The sequence below is a fragment of the Balaenoptera acutorostrata genome, chromosome 15 (genome assembly GCF_949987535.1).
Source record: "Balaenoptera acutorostrata chromosome 15, mBalAcu1.1, whole genome shotgun sequence".
Classification (NCBI taxonomy): domain Eukaryota; kingdom Metazoa; phylum Chordata; class Mammalia; order Artiodactyla; family Balaenopteridae; genus Balaenoptera; species Balaenoptera acutorostrata.
This window is the reverse complement of record NC_080078.1, coordinates 45,781,418-45,793,785: the sequence shown is the minus strand read 5'-3', so window position 1 is coordinate 45,793,785 and position 12,368 is coordinate 45,781,418. Positions and strand designations below refer to the sequence as shown.

General features: G+C 48.0%; 1 protein-coding gene across 5 annotated transcripts in view; it reads left to right on the top strand.

The window, feature by feature from the left end:
- ABHD12 (abhydrolase domain containing 12, lysophospholipase) overlaps nucleotides 1-12,368 on the top strand; it is a 70,185-nt gene that overhangs the window by 44,727 nt on the left and 13,090 nt on the right. For all 5 annotated transcript variants that reach the window (XM_057529836.1, XM_057529838.1, XM_057529835.1 and 2 more), the window contains 2 exons: nucleotides 3,885-4,009; nucleotides 10,360-10,465. In XM_057529836.1, the coding sequence (XP_057385819.1) occupies nucleotides 3,885-4,009; nucleotides 10,360-10,465 (231 nt within the window). The remainder of the gene's footprint in view (nucleotides 1-3,884; nucleotides 4,010-10,359; nucleotides 10,466-12,368) is intronic.

Below are 12,368 nucleotides of genomic sequence, written 5' to 3'. Positions count from 1 at the left end.
ATTTATCTTTTTATCTGAATTTAGTTTTGGGGAAATGGAACAATTTAAGGTAACCTGCTCAAGATGAGGACTAATGCATTTTTACTATATTTGACTTTTAAGATTTTCATTTCCCATGATATGTAATCTTGTGGAGGCAATGGACTAAATTTCAGGTGAGGGACTTTTTGAGAATACCAAGCAGCAGTCTGGGTGTTTCCACAGCCCAGCTGCGTGGGTAAAACATCCGACCTGTTTCCAATTTGTCATTTTTCCTTTTCATCCTCAGGTAGAGGCTGTGTGGAGTCCCTGAGTCCCTTAGCAGCCCCCCATGGAGGCAGGGGCCTAAAGCTCTAGTGGCTGTAGGGAGGTGGGGCTGGGGTGGGAAGGAAAAGGCCTGGCAGGGTGGACAGAAGGAGCCGGTAGAAAGGTCAGGCCCGCGTACAGCCCTGTCTGGGATGCCTTCTGAGGAGACGGCTTGGGATTTCCAGACAGAAAGTAGAGTTAGGGGATCAGGGGATGAAAAATTATTGAGGAGACATCAAGGGTGGGGGGACTCTTGCTAAAGGCAGGTCAAGGTCAAGGCAAGAGGGCTCAGTTCTTGGTAAAAGCTGAGAAACTAAGTGAATGTCTAATGACTGCATAAAAATTTTACAAGTCAGGTGCTGTCAAATTCTTAGCTGTCAACAAAAATGAAAAAGGGCTTATTTGAGTGTTTTTACTGTGTGATTTTGAGCATATAAACCTGAAGAAGTGGTGATACTAGTAAACTTCATTCCCTTTTACTGATGTGAACAAGTTCTCAATACTTATATTTTTAAAAACCAAAAACAGAAGTAGAATTAATGCTAACCCCCCCTTTTTTTCTATCAATAAGTAATATAGAGAGAGAGACATGATGCATTTGGGAAAGTAGTGGAATCCATCTCATTTAGAGTCTGTCATACAGAGTGAAGTAAGTCAGAAAGAGAAAAACAAATACAGTATGCTAACACATATATATGGAATCTAAGGGAAAAAAAAAAAAAAAGGTCATGAAGAACCTAGTGGCAAGACGGGAATAAAGACACAGACCTACTGGAGAATGGACTTGAGAATATGGGGAGGGGGAAGGGTAAGCTGTGACAAAGTGAGAGAGTGGCATGGACATATATACACTACCAAACGTAAAATAGATAGCTAGTGGGAAGCAACCGCATAGCACAGGGAGATCAGCTCAGTGCTTTGTGACCACCTAGAGGGGTGAGATAGGGAGGGTGGGAGGGAGGGAGATGCAAGAGGGAAGAGATATGGAAACATATGTATATGTATAACTGATTCACTTTGTTATAAAGCAGAAGCTAACACACCATTGTAAAGCAATTATACTCCAATAAAGATGTTAAAAAAAAGATGTATTTTCAATAAAAGTTTACTTTTCATGCTTAATAATAATTTACCAAAAATATAACATATTTGTCATTTTGATTAATGTGTATGATAATAATTATAATGATAACTCAATCCAGAAGAAAATGATTTTAATGTAGAAGAGCCTTATTGCTACAGGTATATAAATTTTTTTCATTTCTATTTATATATATATATTTTTGTTCAAGAAGGATATGACAGCTAATAAGTGGTAGATTGGATGCTGGACCAGATCATTTGACTTCAGAACCGGCACCTTAACCACTACATCCTATGCCTTTCCTCAGTGAACGGGTAGATTGTGCATGGAATTTAAGATGCCCTTTTAAACTTCTCCTGCATCATCTAGTTAACTCCTGTATTCCTGACTTAGTGTTTCCACCAGTGGCCCTTTCCCTGGAAGCCCAGACTAGGTCAGGTCACCCTGCACCAGATGCCTCTCTCACAGCCCTTTGTCTGCCCCGCTGAGCTGAGAGCACAGCAGAGACGCAGATGGCATCCTCTGCTGCCCTTATTGTCCACTGCCCCAGGAGTGCCCAGTGCTCAGTAACGACTGGTGGATGAGCCAGGTGAATGAGTGAAAGGATTACATTGTCAGATATGCATTTGTCATCAGCTTTATTGAGGTATTATTTACATCAGCTTTGTTGAAGTATCATTTACATGCGATAAAATTTACCAACATATACATTCATGTGTCCACAACCACAGTCCAGATAAAGAAAATTTCCATTACTGCAAAAGTTGCCCCGTGCCCTTTGCAATCTCTTCCCTCTACTCCCAGCCTCTGAGGTCACTGTTCTGCTTTTCTGTCTCTGTAGTTTTGCTTTTTCTGGAATTTCAGACAAATGGGATTATACAGTATGTAGTCTTTTGTGTCTGTCTTATTTAACTTAGCCTAATGCTTTTTTAAAAAAATTTATTTATTTTTATAAATTTATGTATTTATTTTTGTAAACTTATTTATTTATTTTTGGTTGCATTGTCTCTTCGTTGCTGTACGTGGGCTTTCTCTAGTTGCGGCGCGTGGGCTTCTCATTGCGGTGGCTTCTCGTTGTGGAGCACAGGCTAGGCGCGCGGGCTTCAGTAGTTGTGGCACGTGGGCTCTAGAGCGCAGGCTCAGTAGTTGTGGTGCACGGGCTTAATTGCTCTGCGGCATGTGGGATCTTCCCGGACCAGGGCTCGAACCCGTGTCTCCTGCATTGGCAGGCAGATTCTAAACCACTGTGCCACCGGGGAAGTCCCTAGCCTAATGCATTTAGATCCTTCTGTATTGTTGCATGTGTCAGCAGTTCAAGGTGTATTTTTTTAAACCACCTTACTTTTTTTCAAAATAGTCCAGAAATAAATAACTAAACCCATTGAGGTTGAGACTTGATATGCTGAGATAAGCAGCAGTTTCCATGTGTGCTTGGGGCTCATGGGGTCCCCAGAACCCTTCAGCATGTCCGTGAGGTCAGAGATTTCATGGTAACACTGAGATGCTGTTTGCCTTTTTCACTTTCATTCTCTCATGGGGTTTCGGGAGCTTTCCAGATGCTGCGTGACGTGTGGGATTGCAGCAGATTGAATGCAGAAGCAGATAGGAGAACCCATCTGTCTTCTGTTAAGCTGTCTGACTTAAAGAAATTTGTAAAAATCTCCTCACTAAAATTTTTCGTTTTGGAAAATATAATCATTTTTTTATAACAGATGTTAATTATATTAACATGTAATGGGTTGTTTATTGTTATTAGATGACTTAATAGATATTTTAAATTTTTCTTTAATTTCTCATAAAACAAATCATATGAACAGAAGCTCTTTGGGGCCCTCAATTTTTCAGTTGTAGAGAGGCCCTTAGTCCAAGAAGTTTGAGACTCTCTGGGCTAGGGACATTTTTTAACAGGGGATCAGGAACAGGATGAGGAAGTCTTGGAGCTGGTTGTGGATTAGAAGAGAGTCTTGAGACCTGGGGTGATGACCTGGCCCGAGGTGCCCAGAAAAGGGGCCTCTGGAGGGTATGCGGGCAGAAATATGAGAACATGCAGTGATGGCCAGAGCCTTGTTCTCAGCGCCTGCTGCCTCCCGGGACCTGGTGTGGCAGGTTCTGTCGCATGCGTGCTTCCTCTGATGGGTAGCCCACGCTTGCTTGCAGGAGGGCAGTCAGAGGCTCAGGGGCAGCCACTCTCTTGAGGTGAAGTTGCAGCTACTGTCTGACATGAAGCTGGGCACTTTCTGAGGATCTGATGGCTGTGCTGGGTTCTGATCCCAGGGCACACAAAGGAAATCAGCAGGACTGTTTCTTTGGCTTTCAGGAAACACATTTTACCCTTCTGGTAGAGTTCTAAGCACAAATTAAAAGGAAAAGCAGGTGGGAGGCTCCTCTTATCATTGGTGATATTCTTGTTGGAAACAGTAGGTGTGGATCTTGGTCAGTGATTTTGACGATGCTGTTACTAAACCACAGCAGACTCACTCCTGTCTTTGACCTGCTCACTGCTTTTCTCTTGCAGGCGAAAGGGCCTGTGCTTCCGACTGAGGAAGATACTCCTCTGTGTCGTGGGGTTGTACGTGGCCATTCCATTTCTCATCAAACTGTGTCCTGGGATACAGGCCAAACTGATTTTCTTGAATTTCGGTAAGTGCTGTGTGTCCATTTTTCCTTTCATTTTAGTAAGAGTTCATTTTCATGGTGATTTATGTATTTATATATTCACTACTCAGATCAGGAAACAGAGCCTTTTTATTGTCCAGAAGGTTCCCTTTGCCCCTTCCCAGTTAAAAGATGTTTGTAACGAGGGCATTGCTCTTCAGGGTTGGCATTTGTGTGCACAGGTGACTGACTACTGCATGGTTGCGGGGGGGGCGGGTCTTTCTTCAGCTGAGGTGGGTAGAAATGTTGAAAACATGGAGAGTCTTCTGCAACTGTCATGTTGGGGATGCTCTGTCCCTTGTGCAGTCTAGGAGGTTAACTATCCTTGGAAAAGGTGACCACTGAAAATAGTGCCTTAAAAATAATTAGGCCTTTATTCTTTAAATTAAAAAAAAAAACCTTTTTTTTCCCCCTTAAAAAACCCTGACATACTTTGGTTTCTGTGGAATTATATGCTGGCTTTAGAGGTGTTATAGTCTCCTTCAGTTAACTTGGACCTGGTGTGTTCCAAAGTTTGATTTTTTTTTTTTTCATGCTATATGTTTACTTTTGGGCAAGTGGGAGGAAAAAGGGTAGAAGTATCAAGTTCATGAAGTGGAAGGTATACGGTTGCCAGGAATAATCCTTTTATGGAGCATCCTTTTACACTTTCAAGATGAGGCCGGGCAGGAAGAGACTGCGCATGTGGGCATTAGAGGTCAGCGGATAGAACGTGGCGCTTGGCACACAGCAGGTGCCTCGTGAGTGATGGCCATGCAGTCGGGTGTGGGGAGCACTCAGGGCAGATGAGGCAGGCTCTGCACGCTCTTGGCTGTGCTGGTTTGCAAAGAGTGGGTTTGAACTTGTGTGTGTCGGGGCTGGAGGCTTGGGAAGCTGGGCTGGTGCTACGGAGGCAGCAGGGGAGCTGGTGAAGAGGAGGTGGGGGGAGAGGACAGACAGTAGGTATTGAGGTGTGCTGTGCGACTGGCCTGGGGCAGCAAGGCAGGGGGTGGGTGGCCCCTCGTCTGTAGTAACACCAGTGCTGCAGACTGCAGAGGCCTGTGTGCATTGGGGCATATGAGTTTGGGGTGTTAAGTCTGCAGTAGACTTGATCACAGAAAAGTGGATGTCGCTGCTAAAAGGGAATGTCTGCTCTAAAGAGAAGCAGGAGGAGGAGGAACAGAAATAGTAAGGTGGATATTTAATACTTCATAAATCTAAAATACGTTTTTTATTTGGGTGTCATAAAGTAAGTGTAAAACACATGTAGGTACACTAAGAGGCATTTGATTTTTCTAACATAAACGTGGCTAAACTTCCAGGAATTTATCATCCCTGAGTTTTCACCGCTTGTGAGAAGCACAAACTTAGAAGGAACTCACAACCTATTAAAATCAAGAAAGTTTTGGTTTTTTTCTGACTGTAATATCCCTTAAATGTCCACAGTCAGTCTAGCACAGAAGAGAGTTTGGGTAACACGCAAACACGAAGCCACAGGCTGCAGATTTCCCGATAGCAGACCTTAGAGTCAGCCCTGCACAGCTTTTGCACAAGGCAGGCCTCCGGACACCTTCAGGCCCCTTGGGCAGGTGTCTTGGCAGCAGGTGGCCTGCTGCCCTCTGGGCTGCCACACCGTGGGGTCCCAGCAAATATTTGAATTGAGTTGATTTTCTTTAGGTCAATCCTTGGGGTAACTTTAGACACAGCCCACATATTTTGCACTGTTGATTTCCTAATGAAATGTCAGGATGTTCCTGGCTTCTCTGGGTCGGGCTCCATGGCACAGAAGAAGAGGGCCAGGCTGGGCCGTGGGGCCACCCTGCATCCCCCAGAGAGACACCCGTCCCCAACTCCTTGTTTCCATATGCCTGCTGTGTGGAAGTGGGATAGTTGTCTGTGCCCCTCTCCTGTGGAGGAGATGGGGATCTCCAGGCTGTCTTGCAGTGTGACTTGGCAGTTTCATCTCATGCTTCTGGAGGGCCTGCGTGTTCGGGGGGCACCTTCGTTCTTGTCTCCTCAAGATGTGAATCGTGAGCTGTGGATTTCCATTTGGACATTGAAGGAAGTGTAACAATCTTTTGGGCCCCAAAACATGATTAAAGTAGTCTTAAGTTCATAGCAACTCTATCTGAAACTAAATGTATAACTCAGATAAATAAGCATTAGATGAAGGATAGCATCTATGATTTAAGGCATTATTCTACTTAAAATATATTTTTATAAACAAAAAATACATGATCTTTCTAAAAACAAAAGATTAACTGAAAAACTCTGAATGGCATGAAGAAGAAAATGAAACTTGTTCAGAGAAAATTGCTGTCACGTTGTTTATTTCCTGCTGGTCTTTTTGTGTGTGTGTCTGTACATGTAAGCATAAATATATGTGCTTTTCAATACTCACATTCAAAAGTCGGTACCCCCGCCTCCAGCCCAGCGATGTTGTGGTGACACCAGCCCCTTGTCACAGTCTTTGCCCTGGGATTTAGAACCATCTCCTGGCGGGAAGGAGTGTTTCACTTCAGAGGCCAGTGCAGAACGGCTCTTGTCTGCACACTGCCTTGGGCCTTTTTTGGAGATTAGGGTTAATATATGAATTGCTCATTTGTTGTTCAAGCAGAAGGTCAGCCTGTCCACTACAGCTTTCATGGGATGGCAGTCCTTCAGCCTCCTTTTTCCTTCCCCTTAGCAGTCCCTGTGACCCCTGATAGCTTTCTTTCCTTATCCCTTTCTTCTTGTGGAAGCCCAGAGCCCGTGGGGAGCTGGAGTTTGATAAAACCCAGAGGGCCTTCCCAGCCCTTCCCTTGTTGGTGCCCCACCTCTTCCCGTATGTCAGGGTGGTCTTTACTCAGTGCCTGGGATGTTCAAAGTTCTCAGGCAGTCAGACGTGTTCTCTGCAGCCCAGGAGTACTGGCCTCTCACCCCACCAGTATCTTCTAGATTGGCTGAGGAAAGGATGGCAGACTCAGTTGTTTTCTGTTCATTCATGTGTTTACTCACCGTTTACCGAGCACCATCTCTTGAGGGTCCTTTCTAAATCGCTCTCGATGATGTTTGTGGTTGCTGATAAATGACAGCGAGGCCAGAGGGTGGATAATACACAGCTGGGGAAGCAGGAGAAACCAGAGGCCTGGTCCTGACAGCTGCATGGGCCTGTGTGCTGGGTCCCTGAGCTGTGCACTCAACTTGTGTGTGAGGCGGAGCTTGTAATTGATAGCGATGAGGAGCTGGGTCGCTGCCCCCGGCTCCCGATTCCTGCCCCTGCCACCTCAGGGGACTGCTGGCAGGCTGGGTGCTCTCTCCTTGCTTCAACCCTGCGGTGGAAGCAGGGGCCAGGAGGGTGGGCTCCAGCCTGCATCCCAGAGTCACGGGCCAAGGGCTGTGGCCACACGAAGGCCAGCAGGAGTGAGCCACGTTCTGGTCCAGGCAGATCCTGGACCCTCCTCAGGCCAGCCTGGGGCTCTGCACCCCTTGACTCCGTTCCTTTGTCTTGCAGCAGTTCTGCTTGCTTTTACCAGTAGTGGCCAGGTGGTTCCTCTGGGGCTGTCTCACCCCCTGGGACTGACCAGGCACCTCTCGCTAGCTGGAGGGGAGGCACACGGGCGGCACCTGCTGCACGTGGTACGTTAACTGCATCCTTTTCCACGTTGTTTCTAAAACAGAAATGAAAGTGAACCGGAGGATGGGCTTGGTGGGATGAGTCTGTCCTAGAGCAGAATTGAGTTTCTTGGTTCTAGATTTCTCGGGCTTGGAAGCTTTTAGGATTAACTGCTAATCCTTGGAAGACGCTTTTCACTGGTAGGGGCCCTCTCAGAGCTCTGGGGCAGCGTGTAAGCTGCATGGCCGCCTTTTCTGGGAGAGAACCCATGAGGCCTGACAGCAGTGCCCTCAGCCCTCGATGGCGCCCACCTTCCCTTTGGCACGGGCACTCCAGCCTCAGGAGGAGAGTTGACTGAATCAGCACTTGTTGGACATATTCAGAGTTTTACTGACAGAGCCGTTTCCCCTCAGTGGTCAGATGATGAACTGCCACCTGACGCTGCAGCCTCGGCTTCCCCAGCACGGAGCGGTCACCGGGGATGGCAGGAGCGGGCACCTCCGTCTAAAAGAGACGCGTCCAGGGGAGACCTTTCTAGGCCTGCTGGTCAGGAGTCCTCCCTGAGGATGTTGTCAGAGTGAACTCTGACTCCACAGCATAACAAACACCACAGACGGGGTGGCTTAAAACCACAGAAATGTATTCTCTCCCAGTTCTGGAGCTTCGAAATCCCTGTGTTGGCAGGCCTGGGCTCCCTCTTCCTTGCCTCTTCCCAGCCTCTGCTGGTGGCTGGTGTCCCTTGGCTTGTAGCTGCACCACTGCTGCCCCTTCCTCCGTCACACGGCTGTCTTCTCCTGTGACTTCATGTTGTCTTCCTTCTGTCTGTATCCAAATTCCCTTTTGATAAGGACACCAGTCGTATTAGATCAGGTCCACCAAATGACCTTACTTAAGCTCGATTATCTCTGTAAAGACCCTGTTTCCAAATGAGGTCACCTTCTGATGTGCTGGGGGTTAGGACTTCAATATATCTTTTGGGGGGACCCAATTCGAGAACATTCAGGGCCCACCAGGATCAGAGCCAGTTTACCTTCCTCACTTCCTGTCCGATTAGTCAAGAGTGTGGGCTATGGAGTCGGGCTGCCTGGGTGCAAATCCCAGAATCATCACGTGTGACCTGTGGTTGAGCCAGTGCTGTGGTCACAGTGGTACCCGCCTGTTTCAGGGACGGTGTTCAGAGTACCGGGAAGGTGCGCCAGTAAATAGGATGCCACCTCCTTTGAGTGCCGGTTTTCTTTTGAGAGAAAATAATTAAAGTTTTTAAAATGTAGCCTGCTGCTTGGAAAAGAGATGGATTAAGAAGCTGGAGGTTCAAAAGCAGCCCTGGTGGGAGGATTTGTCTTCCCCGTGGTTTGAAATGCTCAGGGAATTCCTGGGGGAAGGAGCGTGTGCGTATCCCTATGTCCTCGTGAGTTGGCTATTTCATTTCTTCAGTGAACGTTTACTGAGCCGTGGGGACATTTGACGAAGTAAGAGCTGGAATGTAGGTATGTGGGCGCAGAGTATTGGGGGGGCAGCAGGTGCAAAGGCCCTGGGGCATGAGGTAGGCACGCAGGGCTTGGTTGCCAAGAGGCCGTGTGAGTTACACAATGAAACTACTCTCTTCACCAAAGAAAACCAAAGAGTTGCATGACTTCCTTGTTGAAGGTGGGACTGGCTGGAAGTCAGGGCTACACTGCCCATTGTCCCCACCCCCTCTGGGAATTGATATTTTATAATGTGAGTAAATCCCATCTCAAGGTTTGGTTTTTTGTTTTTGTTTTTCATTTTTCAACTAAATATAACTTCAAAAATTGTGTTCATCTCAAGCAATAAAAGTGCATTGGTATACAAGGGGAAAATTACACGCTCGCCTCCACCCCCACACACACACTTTAAACCCATGTTCACAGCCTGGTGTGTCTCTCTGTATTTCTTTCCAAGCCACACTCAGTGTTGGTGTTGGTATTGGCGTTGGTGTTGCTTGCTTGTACAGTGACGACATGGGATTACGTAGCAGCAGCACAGTGATCTTACCCTCCTTCCCTGCTCTTCTCACCTGCCTGTAATTCACGGAGGTTCCTCGAGGTCTGTGGATATCGGTTGCCTCTGTCTGAAGGCCCAGGGCTTCCCATCGGTGGGTACACCGCAGTTTATCAGCCGTTGCCCTGTCGACAGGTCACCTGTTAAATTCAGGGCTGAATGAGTCGCTGCTGTCTTGTTCCCATGACTTCCCTCGACTCTGTGTGGCTTGTGGGTTCTGTGGATTCCTCCACCTCTGGCACCCACTCCTCATCTTCGGCCTCACTCTCTGTTAAATGACAGCACTGGAAACCTCAGAATCCCACTTTCCTGGCCCGCACCCACATTCAGGTTGTCATCAAGCCCGTGGCCCCAGGTCCAGAACACACATCCATCTGTCGCCTTTCCCACAGTCCCTCCCCCAGCACCCTGGCTCCAGCCTTCAGTCGTAGCCTCCTTGTCTCCAGCCTCTCTCATGGCCAGGCCGACCCTCAGGTCTCCCAAGGATCTTTCCTTCCCTCCTTCGCATCTTCTCACACCTTGAACAACCTTCAGTGGGTCTCTGTTTGGACCTCGTCCTTGCCGAAGGATCTGTAGACACATCTACCTCCAGCCCCGCCCGAGGCTGGAGGGCCCGGTGCCCCAGGCAGTATGGCGTTGGGAAAGTACTTGGCACTTTTTGAGAGCTTCACCTCTGCTGTGTACGTGTGTGTCCGTCCACCCTCACTAATCCTGGTTTCCATCTCTTTGTCCCCCACAGTTCGCGTTCCCTATTTCATTGATTTGAAAAAACCGCAGGATCAAGGTTTGAATCACACCTGTAATTACTACCTCCAGCCAGAGGAAGACGTGACCCTCGGAGTCTGGTGAGTGTGCAGCCTCAGGGCTGCAGGGCCGGGCGCTGGCTCTGCGGCCTCTCCAGGAGGCAGAAGGCCTGTGAGATGTGGCCACTGCTGTTCTGACAGCGGAGCCGTCTCTGAAACTCTAGCTTGTCCTTTTTTACCTTTTACCTGCTGTTTCCAAAGGAAAGATCTCAGCTAAATTCCTTGATAATGGGGCACGAGATGGCAGCACCAGCTCTGTTCAGAGGTTTGCAAACCAGATTGGTTTTTGCAGAAAGCCTCGTTTCCAGGGGAGAAGAAAGCCAGAAACAGAGAATATATCACAGAATTGTGAGCGCAGGCTTGAGCCACACCTGTCTTGCAGAGAAAGGCCCACCCAGTTGTTGAAAACAGCTGCATTTCTTTCACACACAGCACTCTCAGCTCTTGATAGTGGTGGTCTTTGCTCTTTTCTTAGCGTTTACTTTTTTAGCCATAAATTTCGGTTGGGCCTAAGTTCTGTGACTTCTTGGCATTTCTTTCGAATATGATTTAATGCTTTTTTCTGTGGACTAGTTGGTGTTTACAAACAACAGAACCAGAGCGGACCGGCTTTCCTGTGGCGTCTTCTCTTTCTCTCAGAAGCAGCTCTGAATTGCTGCCTTTGTCTCAGTAGAACTGCTGTGGACGTGAGAAGCTTCTGAGTGAAGTGCTCTGAATCGCTTCCCTGTGCTGTGCGGAGGGCAGGGGTTCCTGCTTAAAGACCAGAGAGTGAGAGGGAGGTTCTGGTTCTTAGTGGCTGAGGCTGGGACTGTCTTTGGTCATTTCTAGTTTGATTTAATGGAGCATTTACGACCAGTGTGTGCATGCAGGCCGCTGTGCATTTTCATTTTCAGTCAGAAGCCTGACATGTTTTGCTCAGAGCTGTTTGGGGGAATTGGCGGCTCTCCTGATGGTTAATAGGGTCTGTGCTTTGAAGATGTGGGCTCAGCCAGGCTTCTTCCTCGAGCAGAGCAGCCGTGTTACAGGACAGGTATTTGTGGACAGTTACCTGTGAAGGTTGTGTTGGTGATGACCACGTGAGTCTCCGGGAAGCGACAGCTGCTGTGTGCAGGTGGGCACCACTGCCCGCCCAGGTCTGCACCCTGTGCTGTCTTGATGGCAGTGCGGGCCCTTGGGTGGCAGCAGCTCCATTCACCACCTGCCCTCACTGGCACCTCGCCAGGTCCTCCTGCTGCAGAGGAGCTGGAGGCGGGTGGTGGTGGGAGGGCAGCTCCTCTCTGCTTGGCAGGGGGAGGAGCCCAGGGATGGAGAGCTTGCCTGGGCCTTCGTCAGGAGCTCCGAGTTCGGGTAGGCTGGCTACTGGAGGCGTATCAGCTCCCAGCACCTTCCAGATGTACCTTTCCGTCTCATAGGTTTGTAATTGTGGGAGAGTGATAATTGCAGCGGTCAGAACCACCCAAAATGCAATCCTCTGAAATGGGTCAGAGAGACACGTTAGAAACGAGATGCTAACACTTAGAAAAGAAGAAATCGGCCATGTAATGTTTTTAAGACTTCCCAAGAATGAATTTGAATAAGTTTTACAGAAAAAAGTATTAAATCAGACCCTCCCCAGTGATGAACAGTGACTTTGATGTGTCCTGAGTTAAGATGAACCAGAGCACCTCTCTAAAGGAGGGTTTGGCCACATAGACAAGTGTCCACATGCCTGGCTAGGCGTGGAAGGACTGCCCACGTGGGCCTGTGACGTCTCCTGCAGAGGTGTGTCTGTGCCAAGATGGCTTGTGGACAGGCTCTGTGTTAGAAATGGTGCTTTAAGGGTGGCCGGGCTTCCAGTCCAGCCCGTAGACCCGTGTTGCTGAATTAGTACATATAACAGCATGACATGTCTTACGTCGTGAGTTCAGTTATGTACTTCAAGACATGGATGACTTTGAGGGGACAT